This window comes from Galeopterus variegatus, unplaced genomic scaffold (genome assembly GCF_000696425.1).
Source record: "Galeopterus variegatus unplaced genomic scaffold, G_variegatus-3.0.2 Scaffold48, whole genome shotgun sequence".
Taxonomy (NCBI): Eukaryota; Metazoa; Chordata; class Mammalia; order Dermoptera; family Cynocephalidae; genus Galeopterus; species Galeopterus variegatus.
The window spans coordinates 608,964-627,780 of NW_007726159.1; the positions used below are offsets into that span (position 1 = coordinate 608,964).

Consider the following 18,817-nt stretch of genomic DNA (forward strand, 5'->3'; position numbering starts at 1 on the left):
AAAAAAAACCCCACATGTCACATGAGCAAAATACCACGGTTTTGAAAGAAATCCCATTTGTGTCACTTCTGTTGGCAAATATTCCTTGGTGCTGAGAATGCAAACTGTCGAATTGCATAAAAATCTGAACTGCATAAATAAAAGCCAAACAAAGCATGGCATAAAAAGTATAATGGTTTTAAATAAAGTGAATCAAATAGGTAATTGAGCAAAAAAATTCTGCAGTCAGATAAAGAGCATTTCTGAGGCACAATCTCCCGGTGTTGAAAAGAAAGCCTGTACCCTGGACCTCAGCGACTCATGTACCGCATTGCACCTAATTGCACATCCACCCTCCGCAGCTCCCAGAGCAGTCAATTCACTGCCCACAGTGGCTCCCTGTTATCCTTGGGATAAAGATGTCACACTAAGCCCTCCTTCGGACAATTCCTGCTATTTCTTTGGCTTTAATTCTTACCTCTCCTTTTTTCTGCCGCTATGTTTTCAAATTGACAAAAATTGTATAAGTTACAAAAGAAAAAAGAAAAAAAAAGAAAGCTAAATTTAAAAGTAAGTGTAAAATACAAAAATATAGTATATATTTATCATGTACAACGTGACATTTTGAAATATGTATACATGGTAGAATGACTCAATGAAGGAAATTAACATCTGCATTACCTCATGTGCTTATTTTTTGTGGTGAGAATATTTACAATCTATTCTCTCAGAGATTCTCAAAATACAGTACATTGTTATTTATTATAGTCACCATGTTGTACCATAGATCTCTTGGAATTATTCCTCCAATCTAACTGAAATTTTGTATCCTTTGACCAGCATCTCCCCCAACCCCCACACTCCCTCTCCCATCTTCTGGTAGCCACCATTCTACTCTCTACTTCTGTGAGTTAAACTTTTTTTGATTCCACATATAAGTGAGATCATGTGGTGTTTGGCTTTCTGTGCCTGACTTATTAAACTTAATGTTACATCCTCCGGGTTTATCCATGTTGTCATGAATGACAGGATTTTCTTATTTTTGTAGGACAATTAGTATTCCGTTGTGTATTTATACCACATTTTCTTTATCCATTCATCTGTTGATGGACACTTAAGCTGATTCCATATCTTGGCTATTGTGTATAACGCTACAATAAACACAGGAGTGCAGATATCTCTTTGGCGTACTAATTTCATTTCCTTTGGATGTATACCCAATAATAATAGGAATGCTGGATCATATGGTAGTTCTACTTTTAATTTCTTTCTCTTCCACTTAATGCTTCAGAAACACTAAACTGCTTTAGCTTCTCGCACATACCATACCTGTACTAATTCATGGAATGCCTTCCTACCACTCTTACATAGCACTTTAAGGTTCATCTCTGGTTTAACCTCCTTCAGGAAACTTTCCTCATCTTCTTGCTCCCATCCCTGTGGATCTGGGTCTCATTTTCTATGTACCCATAAAGTAAGGTCCTTATCTTTATTGCTTAACTTAGCACATGGTTTTGATCATAATATGTCTGGTCCATCTTAAGGTCTCCTATAGTTGACAGCACATAATAGATACTTAGTAAATGTTCGAATAAAGATCCAATAAGCTACAGATTGCTATATCAACTTTATGCATGTGCTGGATGGTGTCAAAGACATTTTAGATGTTCAGATATTTAATAACACTTACATGTTGGGTACCGCACAAGGAGCCACAGATAAAAGGTATAACTAAGATAGTGTAAATGCCTTTTTGGGTTAAGCATACTTAAGTCTATGTATATCCTGTAATAGGTGCTATGCTAGAGTTATTGTCAAAGTACTCTGAAACTTGAATGAATGAGATTAAATAATTTTGCTTGAGAGAATTAAGGCTTTACAGAGCAGGTGATAATCTAATTGAGTTGGTTGGCAATAAAATACAGTTTTTAAGGGACTCTGAAGTCAGATAAACCTAGCTTTCAATACCAGTTTTCTATGAGTTGTTTAGCAAGTTATTAAGCTCACTGAGCTTCGGTGTTCTTATCTGTAAAAGAGCATAAACATCATTCCTCCTCATAGGATTGCCACGAGTATGAAATGAGATAATACAGGCTTAGTACAGTACCTGGTATATAATAAACACTCAATCACTGGTAACTACTATTTTCGTGTTATAACCAGACCTTGAAGAATACACTATAATGAACAAATTAAAAAAGGGGTGGGGGAGAAATTCTAGAGAGTGGGGTGGGGTCAGCATTAACAAAGGTATGAATGCAAGAAAACACGTGATTTGTCAGGAGGAACTGACAACAAAAAAGCTGGAATTCAAAAAGGGGTGGGGGAGAAATTCTAGAGAGTGGGGTGGGGTCAGCATTAACAAAAGTATGAATGCAAGAAAACACGTGATTTGTCAGGAGGAACTGACAACAAAAAAGCTGGAATTCAATTCAATCCAATTGTTTGGCAACACAAACCACTAACATTCAAAGGATATATGGCCTGATCTGGCGGATATGATGTTGGATTTTAAGAATAAGGAGACTCATCTAGTCCAAGCTCAGCCATTATATAACTCCACCATTTAGCCCCACTAATGTAATAAAAAGACATTGAAATAGAGCAGTGATGGGTGCCCGTTCCACCCCCATACCCATAATAGCTATTATTAATACATATCTCTTTTCCATTAAGTTGGGTTTGGGCCTCAGTATCCATCTCAACAGTGTTCCAAGCAGCTCTTTCCAAATGACTAAAACCAGCTCAGGCAAAACCTATTTGCCATCTCTGGACTAAGTGTTTGTTAATGTTTTCTTAGCTCTGCTAAGTAATGTCAGATTTCTTAGATAATTGAAAATTTTTATGGTGTGCTGGAATATCCATATTTACATTGAATGTTTCATTGCTTTAGAGATCAACATTCAAATCAAACTCATACACAGTGTAAACCTCATGTTAAAGTCTCATAAGTATGGATTTACCAAAAGAGTTACCATAAATTCAATTTATGTTGAAAAGCTATTCATACATGCTCAAAATTTAACCTTATTGGGGGTTTCATCATTTCAGATCTGAAAATTCATCTCCAGACCACTGATTATGGCAACTTCTTGGCTAATCAAACAAATCCTCTTACTGTTTCCAAAATTGACACTGAGATGAGGAAAAAGCTGTGCAGAGAATTTGAGTATTTCCGGAATCACTCCCTGGAGCCCCTCAGCACATTTTTCACCTACATGACGTAAGTGATGAAAGAAGCCCTGTTAAGCTCCAGTGTGATTGTGCAAATGACCTCTAATAGTTACAGGTGGGGTATTAGGTCAAGGTGAGGTTTAAGACCTTTTCTTTTGTTTGTAAGTTTTAATACATTTTAATTTTAGCGACTGGTAAGCTCCCAGAGCCACATTTTCACATTAGAAGATGGATTTCATTTATTTGTAAACGTAAGTATGTGGGTAGTGGTGGCCTCCATACAGAGCAATGTTTTCAGTTTTCTTTTTTTTTAAAAAGATGACCGGTAAGGGGATCTCAACCCTTGGCTTGGTGTTGTCAGCACCACGCTCAGCTAGTGAGCAAACCGGCCATCCCTATATAGGATCCGAACCCATGGCCTTGGTGTTATCAGCACCGCACTCTACCGAGTGAGCCACGGGCCGGCCTCAGTTTTCATTTTAAAAAATAAGTGGTACTGATGCTGAAGGGGTTAGTACTGAAGGTAACTATTATGTGACACTTTGGATCACTCGTGGGAGGGGAGATGAAATAGCACTGATTGATCTTAAGGTCACGACTAACTCTCCTGATTCCCCTTGTTATTACTTATAGCATAAGTTGCCTCTGTCATAGTTAAATGTGTTTTACTTTTATCCATCACCAGTGGTTCTAATCTTTTAATGTGTGGGCTCTTCATTCTAAAAAATGTTTGAACTTCTATGTAATAGAAGTGCTTTTATTAATCCAATTAATAAATTATATTCAGTGCTCAATGGGCCATTTGAAACACCTTGGTGCCTCTCCCGTTATCCTAGCTGACAAGCTGGGAATAAAGGCCCTCAGTAGATGAGCTGTGTGTTATGTAGATAAAGTTTACGTGTAAGGTGCACAGTTATGAAAACTAGATCCAGGCCCTAGACTGGTGCTTTGCACCCGGGCACTCAATATATTTGTGGAAAGAAGCTAACAATGAAGAAAATGCTGGGTTGTAGAAACCAAAATTAGTCAAAAGGTGACAAAAGAACAGGACTTCATGTCAAATGGTGTACTCAGCGTTTCTAGGAAATTAGAGAAATGTTATATGAATAAAAGAAACTGGGCTTTGAGATATTTGAAAGCAGGGCTTTGGAAGACAATGTAGGATTTTTTAGAGGCAGGCTCCAAGAGAATAAGAGAAAGTCTGGATGCGTAGGTAGCAGAGGTGCCTTCCGAAAGGGTAGCTTCACCCTCTGTCATTTGATTATGTTTGGTAACATGTGATGCTGCCTCAAGGACCAGGGAGCAAAAACAATCAGCTTACCCAACCAGGAAGATACTCTATCTTTTTATCCCTTCTTCCATCCTTTCATTTCTCTACCACCCATTCTTCCATTCTACAAATAACAATTGCTCTGCCTTTGAGTCCAGTTAACAAGAGCATGGAACTAAAAATATCCAAATCTATCTGCTGAGCTGAGCAAAGCCAGGTGGACTCTGCTACACATGACTTTTAATTTGAAGGGAAAATAAAATGCCAATCAGCAAGATTTCTCACACTGTAGCAGATACTTCTTGGAGTCTAAATATGGCAACCAAAAATGCTCCATGGAAACAGAACTGCATTCCCAGGTCTTTGGCACAGAGGACCATCAATGTGAACTTTCTACTATTGATAGCTGGTGAGACTGGAAGTAAAGGAAGGCCCTTCTGTTTGGAATTTCATATCACATATTGCTATTCAAGGATCAACTTTACTTAGTGAATAATATCTTTAAGAAAAAAAAGTAATAGAGGGACATGATTACAATCTTCCAAGAGTTCAGAAAAGCGTAAAATAAAAATATCACTCTTTTCTACATGTTCCCTTATTTCCCACCCAACTCCTCTCCCAAAAGTAAGCACTTCTCAGTTTCTTATGTGTGCTTCCAGAAAAATACTTACATTTATATGTGTCTACTGATATACACTCTCCCCATCCCACCCCCACATTACAAATTTATGCAAATAAAATCATATTTCTTCTGCACTTTTTCCCCACTTAACATTTTTTAGAAATATCCTAGTGAACATCATTATTTTTAAATAACTGAATAAAATTCAATGTTTTGTATGTGCCGTGACTTTATTTAGCAGTCATCTATCAACAACTAAATTATTTTTATTTTTTTTTCCATTATAAAAATATTTTGCAATTAGCTTATTTCTGTAGGTCTTGAATTTATTTCAAGCAGTGGAAATGGCAAGTCAAAGGAATGTGCATTTTTTTATTTTGATGGATATTGCTAAGTTGTTCTCAACAAAGGTAGCACAATTTGCACCCCCAAAACAGCCATGTCCTTACACCATCACCCACATTGATGTTCTCTTTTTAATGTTTGCCAGTCCAATAGGTTAAAAATTATCTCTGTGCTTCAATTTATATTTCTTTATGAGCAAAATTGATCATTTTATATTTATTATTTAGGTGTATTTGCTACTTGACTATATTAATCTGTTTCTGTTACTTATAACAAAATATATGGAACTGGGTAATTTAGAAAGAAAACAAAATTTATTTGTTTATATGTGTCTATTGATATATGCAGTTTCTGAGCCTGGGAAGTCCAAAGTCCATCTGGTGGTGGCAACAGTGACCCAGTGGTCTCACACTGCAAGATGGTGGAAGCAGAAAGAACAGATGGACAGACTCTTCTCTTCTTTTAAACCCCTCAGAACCACACCCCTGACCATCATTTTTAATCCATTCAATACTGCACGGTCCTACAATCCAATCACCTCCTCAAGGCCCCACCTTTCGACTACCATAATAGGATTTCCCACCCTCTTAACAGTCACAGTGGGGCCAAGTTTCTAATACATAAAACTTGGGGGACACAATTCAAGGGGGGGTCATAAATCAATTCACTACACTGACCAAATACTTTACCTATTTTTCACTGGAATTTTCAGCATTTTTAAATTGATATGTAAGGGCTTTTTATAAAAGAAGAAAGTTAGCCCTTCATAATAAATGTTGCAAAATTTATTTCTTGGTTTGATAGAGTTTCATTTTTACAGTTCTCTTTTTTTGGTTTTTTTTTTTTTTGCTGTAGAAATACTGAATATTTTTAATAGGATATAATCATTAGTGCTTTCATGGGTTTTTTTTTTGCTGTAGAAATACTGAATATTTTTAATAGGATATAATCATTAGTGCTTTCATTGGTTGGCTTCTGGTTATTTTATTGTACCCTGCTTAGAAAGGCTTTCTCTACTCTAAATCATAAATAAATTCATTTGTCTTTTCTTCCATTCATTTGCTATTGTTGATATTGTTTAATATTTTCACTTAAAACTTTGGCTCATTGCAGAATTTATTTTGGTGTAAAGAATGAGTTTAGGAATCTAGCTCAAATTATTTTTCCTATTAGCTCTCCTGTTGTTCCTATACCATTTGTATAAAAAATCAAGTAAAAGAAATGACCTTAGTTCAAGGAAGGAAGTTGTTGTTGTTGATATATGTTGTTAGTGCCTGTATCCCTTGTTTGCTATAATCGGTCCTCCTATCAATACTATGGATTAGGATTATTCTCTCAATTTTGTTTATAGGCAAGACACAGATGCTGACATTTTTTTAAAAATCCACAAATATACAGCTAGTCAGGGATGGCTGGCATCATTGTTGTTGAGGTTGGAAATGGGGTAGAATTTGGCGATGTGGGAGAAGGCTCCACATCTGGGACTGAAGCATATAGATGTGTTACAGGGGATGAGGGTCCCATTTGCCTCAGTCCTTTACCCAAGTCAATGAAGAATCAGAGACCAGAGTTAAAAGCAACAGCAAAACTTTAATGAGCACAAAGGAAGATACACTTCAAGGGGAGAAGTAGGCCAATTCACTGAGCAGAAAATGGCCCCTTATACCTAGGTTTAGGTTTTTTTATCTTACTAATTTTGTATATGCATAAGCTAGCTTGATTGACATTTTGATGGACATGGCAGGTTTATATAATCTTTTTCCCACTGTGCATGTCCTTACCCATAATTCAGTCTGATATAATGTTAAGTATTTATGGATTGCATATGTATAAGCCCCTAATGAACATTAGGTCACCCAAGGTCTCAAATTGTCCCATCTATGCATATCCTTATACCTGGAAGTCCCTAGCAGGCCCTTGTGGTCAGATTGTGGCTTTTTCTTGTCAAGTTGCCCACAAAAGGGGTGGATTTGGGGTGGAGTTTCCACTAAGCTACCCAAAGGGGACAGACCTGGGTGTAATAATGGGGAAGTTTTAATTTTCCATTTCTTTCTACCTGCTCATGCCTAATTAACTGCCTCACAGATGGGAAAGTACCACATGCATGAAGGAGAGGTCAGTTTGGTGTGGAGTGGGGTGTGCCAAAAGGAAGGAGAGAAATAAGGAAGGGAGGCTGGAGAAGTAAACTGCAGCCAGATTATGGAACGTCTTTGTATTAGTATGTTTCCATTGCTTATAACAATACTTGGAACTGGGTAATTTATAAAGAAAATGAAATTTATTGCTTACAGTTTCTGAGGCTGGGAAGTCCAAAGTCCATCTGGTGGTGGCAACAGTGACCCAGGGTTCTCATATTGCAAGATGGTGGAAGCAGAGAGAGAGAAAGACAGACTCTCCTCTTCTTTTAAAGCCCTCAGAACCACACCCATGACCACCATTTTTAATCCATTCACTACTGCATGGTCCTACAATCCAATCACTCTTTAATGCTCCACCTTCCAATTACCGTAATAGGATTTCCCACCATCTTAACAGTCACAGTGGGGGCTAAGTTTCTAATACATAAAACAATTCAAGCTTCAGTGAGTTTGGTGGGGGGACATAATTCAATCCACTTCAGTCTTCAACTCCAGGCAAAGGAAGTTGGGCTTTATCACATCAGAATGTATGTGTGTTTTGTTTGGTTGGTATTTGCAGGACCTTTCTTAAAAATAAAAATCTTAAATAGAAATCCAAAATGTAAGAAAGATGGAAGATGACAGATTTGTTCATATAACTCTTTCTCTCTATGTACAATAGGGTGAGGTGTAAAGTATCTGGCTTTGACCTTAATTGGATCCAAGTTTATATCTAGTCTTCAGTGGCTGCCTATGAGAGAGAATTTGCAAGTGGCTAGGGCTCCTGCAAAAATGCCTGGCATGGATAATTATGAAGACTTCACAGATTCCTGAGCTGAAGGACAAAATGGTCCTAGTTGTGCAGGAGTAGAAATTATAATCAAAATGCTAGACAACATTTACAGAATATGACTATATGCCAGGGGCTCTGCTAAGTGCTTTACAAATATTATCTCCTTTAACCCTCCAACCAAGTCTTACCAGTTCTCACCATCAGCATCCTAAGGATGAGGAGACTAAAACTTAAGTGCAGAAACTTGCCCAGATCACATACTTAACAAGTGGAGGAGTCATGATTTGAAATAAATGTTAACAGTAGGTTTTATAAAATGATTTTGCTCAGATTTTAGTTGAGTTTAGGAAATACGGCCATGACGATGACAGAGGGCAGCCCAATTTTAAATGAGTCAGAAAGCTGCCAGGTTTTGTAATTTGGGGTTGGGAGACAGATCTCACATAAAGAAAATTTGCCCAAACTCCACTGGAAAGTGCTCTAGTTCTTTTTTTTTTTTTTTTTTTTTTTTTTTCCCAAAGATGACCGGTAAGGGGATCTTAACACTTGACTTGGTGTTGTCAGCACCAAGCTCAGCCAGTGAGCAAACCGGCCATCCCTATATGGGATCCGAACCCTTGGCCTTGGTGTTATCAGCACCACACTCTCCCGAGTGAGCCACGGGCCGGCCCTAAAGTGCTCTAGTCTAAGAACAACTGTGAGCCATGTAGTCAATGGTTCCTGTTGTGATGATCCATCCCACTGATTTGTTTCCTAATCATAGAATCTCAGATCTGGAAGGAGCCTTAGCATTTATTAAGCAACCATTCTTATTTCTCAAAAAACTAGCGTGTTGGTCCTTATTTTACAACAAACTACCATGTTACAATACACTCTTTCTAAAAAAAAAATTACTTAAAAAAACAACTTTAAATTCTTAGTCATTAGACTAATATTTTCAGTCACTAGCAATGTTTAAAAATGTATACAAGTAAACTAATAATCACAAAGCCCTAAGTAAAATGTTAGCACAAAATTGGAATTGGAAAAGTAGTTTTGGTGGTATTAATATTATTATTAATAGACATTTTAATTTATCTTCTCTCCCTATTGGCTATATACTCTTTGAATTAGTTCTTTTAGTATCGATATGCTAGTACATAATGTCATTGAATATTTGTTAAATACATAATTCTGTATTTAGCAGCATCTTACGCAGAACTAGAAAAATAATTCCAGAGATCTCAGCATCTTATATTTTATATAGCACTTGAAAATTGGTTATTTATTGGCCAATATGTTAGGGGTGAAAACAAGATGTCATGCCTGCAGATACATTTTGTAAGGCCAGTTCAGTGTTTAAAAATTTTTTTCATTTAGTCAGGGCTTGCATTCTCCAATTAGGCACCTTCTTCAACACTCCCTATTGTCTTACAAGCTTCATATATTTAGGTTATTTATCAGATCCCTGGAGACATTTACTCTGACCTAGATGTTTTACCTACACAAGAACCCTGCAAAGAATTTGTTTATATCTTCATTTTTAAATTAGAAAAACTGAGGGTCAATGAATTAATAAATTTTCCAAAGTCATAAAGGTAAGAGACTTGAAAGGGATTCCATTCCAGGTTCATCAGTCTAGAAAGCTAATAATCTTATCACCACCCTGGTAGTTTATAACAAGGCAAGCAAATCAGAAATATCTGTGGGTCTTCAAAAAATGTGCATATACCTGACCCCTACTTAGGAGATTCTGATCTAACTGGCCAAGAAGTGGGATTCATCTGTATTTTGGAAGATGCCCAGGTTATTCTGATGTGCGCCTCTAATTAAAAATGTCTCATCATGGTGCCTCAACTTTACCACTTGGACGTCACTTTCACAAACACTTTTGTGAGTTCTCTCGACAGGTATCTACAGATAGCATTATCTTCCTGTTAGACACCAGATAGCTCAACAGCACAAAAGCCTAGGTCTTCTAAATCTCAATCCATGATTTGTCCCACCATGTCGCGTGACCTGCCAGCCCTGGCAGCATTCTGCTGCTCCCTGCAGAGCTTGGAGATTTATTGTAGTAACAAAGGGTGTGCAGATGAGAGATAGGTGTCCTACAGTTCTGAAACCATTTTCTTTATTTCTCTTCCAGAATATTTGCAAAGTCAAGTGTCTGTCTAGCACCCATGAACTGCCATCAAATAGAATTCTTCTTGTCCTATTAGGAAATGCCAAGAGCAACATTATAGAAATGATTGAATCAACCCTAATAGAGACAGTCTAAATTTAAGTTGGTGTAACAAATACAATCTTAAGCATTGCACATTTTATGTGATATAATTACTGTACATGTGAAACTTGTTTTGAAAATCTGGAATAGATATTTTTAAATACTTAGTAGCAGGAAGATCTGGAGGTTTTGTATACTATAATTATACACAGTTGTGTGAAACAAAGGAATGAATCCAATAGCATTTTATTGAAGAGACTATTTAATGTAGGCCTGGGTTGTTTTCTTTTTCTTCCTTCCTACCCAATACTTTCCAGAAGCAATTAAAATTCTCATCTCTTTTGAAATTAGCTGTTTTTAAAAAATAATCTTTCAAGCATTCATAGTATCCCACCTCAGGGACTATAAAACTTCTGCCTGTAGGATGACCAAGAAAATATAGACTTCAGTACCTACACAGTAATGAGTGGTCTTAGGTTAAGGACCTGAGGTTACTGAGAATCCGAGGATAAGGACCACACACTGAAGAAATATTTAAAGATTCATTCATAAAGGTTAATCAAAGTTCTTGACTATCTCAATGACGCATTATAAACCCCCTACACACTTTGCACTCTCCACTGTCTATTAGGGCGCTATACACTGTGGTTTGCCCTGAGGGGTTTCTCGGGATGCAGGACTTTCACGGCTAAAACCAGGAAAGTCCTCAGCAGACAATTTCACCAATGATTTCTTCACCCTATCACCTGATAGTTAAAAAATGAATAACATTACTGATTCACTGAGAGCTTACGTCCTAATGAAGCAAGCAGATGTGTCCACAAAAGGTGAAAAAAATTATAAGACAGAGAATTATGCAACAGCCATAATAGAGGTTTGAACATTCAATCAGAGGAACCTAGAGGATGGAACAACTAATTCTGACTTTAAAAGATTTTACAGAAAAAGTAGAATTTGAGCCAAAATTTAGCATGGTATAGACTGAGGGAATAAGGAAGGTATGAGCAAGTTTGTGGTTGGATGTGACAAGTCATCTCGGATATGCAGGAGCCTAGACATGGAAAGGAGCAGCACGGACTGGGATAAGAAAGTAAGGAGCCCGGCCAGGGCTTGGACCCCAAGTCTCTAGGTAAAAGTCGATGAAAGAAGGCTTTTAGGAAGGACACTACCAATTGCATGCTTCTCGTTTGCTGTGGACTGTACCCCTCACTTAATGGCCACCATCCTGTACGGTGAACAGTGTTTTCCTACTAGGAAACCGTGTGATAGAGTGCTGGACCACTTCTGCCACCTCCAGCATTTGTTTCTTATCTAGCCAATGGGAGAGCACCTGTTCTTAGGAGTACTGTGCCCGTAGTGCTTGTTCAATAATTGGCAATTGTTGTTATTGTGCTTATTTCCTGGGGCATACTTCAAAATCACATGCCCAAGTCCTTGTAGCTAGTAAGAGCCTAAGATGTGACATCAGGTCACTCCAAATAGCATTCCAAAGATGTTATTTTTTATTTATCAGTTTACTTGTTTGTTTTTACTTTTTAACTCTTACTGCCTTGCAAGTTGAGGGAATCGGTCTGCTGTATATTTAAGGAAGATGATTCTGTTGGTATTATAAAAGATGAGTTGAAGGGATGGGACTTAATGCAGAGAAACCACAGAGGAAGCTATTTAAAAAGTTTAGACTGGAAATATCGACAGTAGAGATAGACAGGAGGGGACAGTGGTTAGATATGTTTGGAAGGTAGTCTTAGCAGAATTTGGTAACTTGATTTATGACGAGTGAAAGCAGGTAATGATTCCTGGGAATTCTAAGCTGAGGGAAGAAAGAATTTGCAAGTAAGATAAAGGATTTTCTTTCTATTTCTAACCAAAAAGAATAGGAAGCCCACTGTAACTTAGAGGAAAATATATATAAATAAGCCCCCCTTAATCTCATCATCACTTGACATATTTCTACACACTTTTTCTATACATTGTTAAAGAACTAAAATCACCGTCAGTTTAATTTCAAATCTCAGTTTTTCTACATACACTATCAGCATTTTTCCTACCTCAAAAATTTTTCTACATATTTTAAAATAACTATGTAGCTTTCCATCTGGTCATGAACATTTTAGATGTGTTGAGTTTTGTGTCTTCCTCACCTCAAACTCTACATTGTAGTTAATTCATTAAATTTGATTTCTAATATCACGAGATTGACTATTTAACACCACTGTGTTTTTGTGATTCTGAGTCTCTGGCTGTCAAAGTTCTTCTAAAGTCTTAAAGATTGCACTGCCTTAAAGGTTTTATATCCAGAGATTCAATGGGAATGTTCAATGGGGAGAAAGTTCAGGGTTAAAATGTCTCAGTCACAGTTGTTGACGAGGCCTTCAGAACTCTTAAGCACTCTGTGAATTGATAAACTCTGATGCTATTCTGCAAGAGTAATACCCGGTCTATCTGTAACTGAATTATATTCATTTAAGCAGCATAACATTTATTAAGTGATTATTATGAGTGAAGGCCTATGCTAGATTCTAAGATTAGAAACAAATTGAGTATACTTTGCTCTCTAACCAGTGGAATAGTGCAGATTTCAAGGCCAATTGTTATTTAGTAGGGTCTGGAATGTGGCCTATGAATCTGCACTTTTAAAAGCCTTCCAGGTGACTTTGATGGAGGTGACAAACTCTTACATTTGGTAATAGACTCTAACCTGAGTCTTTAATATACCAGGTGTGGGGCCACAAAAAAAGTCCCTTAGTCACTCAAAGCCTTGGTTTCTTCATCTGTAATAGAAAAATGAATAGTAATTATATACAATATAGAGTTCTGAGTTTAATTTATAAACAGAACCAGCTACATATTTCGTAAGGCCCACTGCAAATAAAAATATAGGGCATCTTGTTTAAAAAAAATGTTTAATAATTTCAAGAGAATAACAGCTGAGAATTAAACTGAGCATGGCACCCTGTGTGACTACAAAGATTACGCACCCATGAAACTGGCTAATTGAAAATATATATATTTACACTATATATGAATATATCCTCACATACATACACATGCTCAAAAAATGTAGCTAACTTTATTTGCATATTTGAGTATAACTCCCACCTTTGAGAGTGAGAAAAGGATGCATAAAGGAGGTGATGCCTGAAGGATGGGCTGTGGTTGTACATGGACACGGCTGGGCCCAGGAGAATCCAGCAGAGAAAACAGAAAACACAGGTGTAACTGGTACTGCTGTTGGGTTGTTGACGCCACATGACATCAGCAAAATTGGTGTTTGAGGATTAAGGATGTTCAGGTAACAGATGTGAAAGATCCTAAGATGCCATGGCTATAACAGTTCTGCTGTGAGTGGGATACATACCTGGGCCACGGTGGACTTGTTCTTTCCTTTGTGCTTTATCAACTTTCTGACGAGGCATCAGTCACCACCAGGGGGCGGGATTGATCCCAGTCGTATGTTTTCCAGAGTATTACTCCTTCCCCAAACAATTTAGTTTAAAAGAGATTTGAGGCAAGGCTGTTCCACACCCTTTGTTTTCAGGATAGAGACTGAGTCCACCCTGGTACTGATCTAGATATCCATTGCCTTCATTTTATTTTATTTCATAATGCTTTTTTTTTTTTTCATTGAAAAGAAGCACGTGTTTTTTTTTTAAGGTAAGTTTTTTATTAAAATTTATTTAGTGCTCACTACAACTCAATACTTTAGTAATCATTTTATATGTATGAAATTTATTTAATTCTCACAACAACCCTACACGGTGGCATTAATATTATTGGCTCCTTAGAAATAAGGAAACAGATTAAGACTACTTCAGTACCCATGTCCCAAAGCCCAGAGGTAAGCACTCATAAGTTTAATGCATATCTTTGCAAATTCTTTCTATGTGCAAACGTTCATAGTAAGCACAAACATAAATATATATAATTGGTTTTATCACTTGTTTTAGAACAGTAGGATCAAATTATATATATTGTATACAATTTGCCTTTTTTTGAGGTAGTCTATTATGAATTTTCCACATAAGTGCATATAGATCTATCTTATTTCATGAATATATTGTATTCCACTGTGTTGGGTGTACCATGATTTAGTTAACCATTCCCCTTTTGTACATGTAGGTTGTTTCATTTTTTTGCTATTTCAAGTAATGCTGCAGTAGACATCATTATATGTATATATTTGCTTTCTTGGGCCAGAATTTCTTCAGGATAGATTCCCAGAAGTGAAATTGTTTTGTCAATGGATATGCAGGTTTTAGACTTTGATAAATATCAATAGATTCTCTCTCATAACTGCAATAATGTTTGAAAGTTTTGTTTGTCTCCTATCCTCTCAGCTGTGTTTGCTTTTTTATTGTTTTTGTCTTTTTTTTCCCCCCTTTGTTGGAAGAAATAAGATTCTCCAAAATCTGTTGTGATTGGTGTTTTGTATATAATAAAGATGAGATTCACTCACATGTGGAGAGCAGGCTATGATAGACACCCATAGCATGTTTAATCCATCTGACTGTCAAGAAGAATCACTCTACTAGTGTTTTCCTGTGAGTAAGCAGAATATTAACATGCGTGGCTAAAAAAGGGGTGACACTGAAGCAATTTCTCTAATATTATAAATTATAGAAAAAGCAAGAATTAGGCAGCTACGACTCCTAGAAAGGGATCTCAGGGGAAGATACCAGATAGCCAGTTATTTCCTTTACTTCTATTTACTCAATGAGTTAATATACTTGTGTGAACATAGAGAAAAACTTGTTCACTGATTGAAAAAAATGATTATTGTCTCCCTATTCTGTGCAAGGTAGGATTTAGGCCTCTTGGAGGCCACAAAAAAAACTTTATTCAAGAAAGTCCCTGTCTTCATATTATAATTAATAAAGATGGGTAGGGATTATTTGCAAATACTATTAAAATGAACATTTAAAATGACTTACCCAAGAGCACAGAGAAAAAAAGATGTCACTTCTAACTGGAGACATTTTTAAAGCTTATGGGAAAATGTGGTTACATGTGTCTGTCCTTAAAGAATAGGAAGAATTTCAACATTTAGCAATTAGGGAGAAGGGAAACTTTATACATCTAGAGAAGAGAAGGAACAAAGACACTAATGTAGAAAAGGACAAATAAGTTTGAGGAATTTTTAATCCAAACAAATGGGTTAGATCAAGATTTTAAAGAATCTCAAATACTAAAGAGTTTCTTAAGATACCAGAGCTGCCAAGGGTTTGGGAAATGCATAGTGATCAGCATTCTTGTCCTAAAATATGCTCTTCCAAGCAATGCTGACTTCTAAGTAATATTTTACTATTATTTTGCTAGAAGGAAAATGAGTGTTAGAAAGCAAAATTAGAAGCAAACTTCATTGTTTTTTTTTTTTATTATTATTTTAATTTTCACTTCCTCTATTTAAAAAAGGGAAGCTTCAGAGAAATAAGAAATGTTACCAAAAATGTCAAATTTCCAGAGCGAGCAGAATGTTTGAGGATATTGCAAATCTCAGCAGACTATTTAGCAAATCAGGCAGAACGGCAGGGCGGCCCTGTGTGAGCATATGTGGTTAGTGTTGAATTGAACAAATCCGGGGTAGATCACGGATGTTTACTGTGTAATCATGGAAATGTTTACCAATGTAATTAAGGAAAATTTTCATTTGAAAATTAATACATTGGTAAATACTTTATCATCCATGTCACAGTAAGTAAGTGTTAGGCCCATTAAGGGTGGATCAGCACATTTCACTGAGAAATTTCATGGAGGAATGAAATGACTTATAAAAAGTGCAACAAATATGAGGGTACTTCAAAAAGTTCATGGAAAAACAGAATTAAAAGGTGATACGAATCTTTCAGTGAACTTTTTGAAATATCCTCGTATATTTCACACAACCCCCCAATCCTTTCCATGAACGATTACCACTGAAAATGTTTTTTATGTCACTATCCCTGTATTTTCTGTGTACAAACATGTCCTAGCCAAAATAGCACATACTTCTGGTCACCTAAAATAGAATCATCACCAAGAGTGCAATATTACATTTTGCCGATGAAACAATGCTGACCCGACCTCCGAGGCGGAAGAGCTGACAGCAGTCAAGCCCTGATGTAAGGATATGGCTCCCATTATTAAGCCAAATCTTAGTCACACTTTTTAGACAATGAATCTTTTGTAATCACCAGTTATTTACTATGCAATCAGGCCCAAATGAAGGACTTCAGAGCGAGTCTTGAAGTGCCACCATCTAACAAAGGACTTCAGACCTTTTATATATAAAAACTATTATCATTGATGACAACCAGTTAGCAAGCATTCTTTCCAGATTGATGATTACATTCCCAAAGAGAAAATATTGAAATTTGTGAAGTTTAGGTATCTTAAAGGAAACATCATATAACATAATGACCACACAAAGACAACTCTAGGGTTACAAGATGCAGAACAGGATGGTAATAGGTTTTATAAAACAGGTATAAATCAGACTTGGGGGCTAACAGGTAGCATCATTTATGGACCTGTGGATGTTCCAGTCTTTCAAATGACTGTACAACTCAGCTTCTTGTCTCCACACAACACCTTACTTGATAACCTTTTATCACAGAGCAATAGGTAAATTTAGAAAGGATTCTACTAGCTAGAACTAAATGTCAAACTACAGAGATGTAGAAATCTCAGGCTTCATGAAAGAGTGTAAACATTGCAAATTTTTTACATCAAAGATTATGTGGCTTGTAATTCTCTGCTCCATTCCTGCAAAGGCCAGTTCTATAGAGAAGAAGAAAGTATCTTCTTCTAAAGTGTATGGCCCTGGAGCTGCCTGGTTAGCTCAGTTGGTTAGAGTGTGGTGTTAGAGTTGGTGTGGTGTGAGTTGGTTAGAGTTGGTTAACCTGGTGTTAGTTGATAACACCATGATCAAGGGTGGATCCCCATACCAGCCAGCCACCAAGAAGAATAAAAATATATGAAATAGTATATGGTCCTCTTTCTTTAACTAAGGTACTCTGCTAGTGCTTACATATGTATTACTAATCCTAATACTAATCATTCAAAGCTGAAAAAATATTTCCATTTTAAAACTGAGGAAGTGAAACTTTTGTTAAACTGGTTTTTAAGTGGCAGAGCTGGGCTTAGAATCAAGTTTAAGTGTTTAAAGTCTTGGGCTTCTTTTTTTGTGACTTCTTTATGATTTACAAACTGCTTTCATATGCATGATTTGGCTTACTTCGCACAGTGACTGTGTGAGACAGTGAGACAGCCCACCCCTCCTCACCCCGTGATGCCAAGTTTGTTGAAACAGATAATCGATGCGTCTGCATCTTCTCTCTAGTTAACTCAGCCCACCACTTCGGTCTTGTTTTCTACCCCATCATGCCACCAAAACCAGTCTATTTCTTAAGTTCAGAGGATATTTTTCAGCCTTTCCTGACTCCCGCGGCATTCACAGTTGTTGACGTCCTTGTTCCATTCACTCTGTGACAACACTTTTTCTCTGTGCTCCCTTTTACTGTTCTGACTCTTTCTCATTCTTCCTTGCAAACTCTCCTTCTTGCTCCTTAAGAACATTTTGGAGGCCTGTTCTATTCTCTCTTCTAAAATATATACTTTCTTTTTAATAATTTTATTCACACCATAGCTGGAGAAGTAATCAAAGGCCAATTAATAAAGGGCCTTGTATAAATGATGAGAAATTTGTGTTTTATTCTAAAGGCAGAAGGAAGCCATGGATAGATTTTTTAGGAAATGAAAGCAGCAGTGTTGCTGATAAAGACAGGGATTACAGAAGAAGGAGAAACAGATTAGGGACATTCATATTTTGAGATAATGGGATTGAGGTGCCTATGACAAAATCAGGTGGTCCTATCCATCAAAGGGAGAATATGGATGTGAGGCCGGGGAGAGGTGTTTTGAATAGAGCTGATGATTTGTAGGTAGTCTGCTTCTACGTGGCAGAAGAAAAGCATGTGACCGTGGCTAAGATCTTTGAAGTGGAACCTACTGAATGAAAGTAACATTAAAACGGAATCCCTCGTTAGTATACACATATATATTTCTTTGCTCTGTCAACTGAGAAGGTCTAAAGGAAACAAAACCCTAGTATCAATCCCAACTAGTGCCAAATCTTGGTTTGTAATACCATTTGCCCGTTAGAAAAACAGGGTTCTTTGGGCCGGCCCGGTGGCGCACTGGATAGTGCACCGCTTGGGAAGTGCGGCAGCGCTCCCGTCCGAGGGTTTGGATCCCACATACAGACCGGTTCCCGCTCACTGGCTGAGCGAGGCGCGGGAGTAACCGAGGGTTGCGATCCCGTTGCCGGTCCCCGGTC

The 18,817-nt window shown here is 37.1% G+C and overlaps 1 protein-coding gene across 1 annotated transcript in view; it reads left to right on the forward strand.

Moving 5' to 3' along the window:
• ATP6V0D2 (ATPase, H+ transporting, lysosomal 38kDa, V0 subunit d2) overlaps window positions 1-18,817 on the forward strand; it is a 61,844-nt gene that overhangs the window by 15,106 nt on the left and 27,921 nt on the right. The window contains exon 2 of the mRNA XM_008572568.1: window positions 3,031-3,202. Coding sequence (XP_008570790.1) covers window positions 3,031-3,202 — 172 coding nt within the window. The remainder of the gene's footprint in view (window positions 1-3,030; window positions 3,203-18,817) is intronic.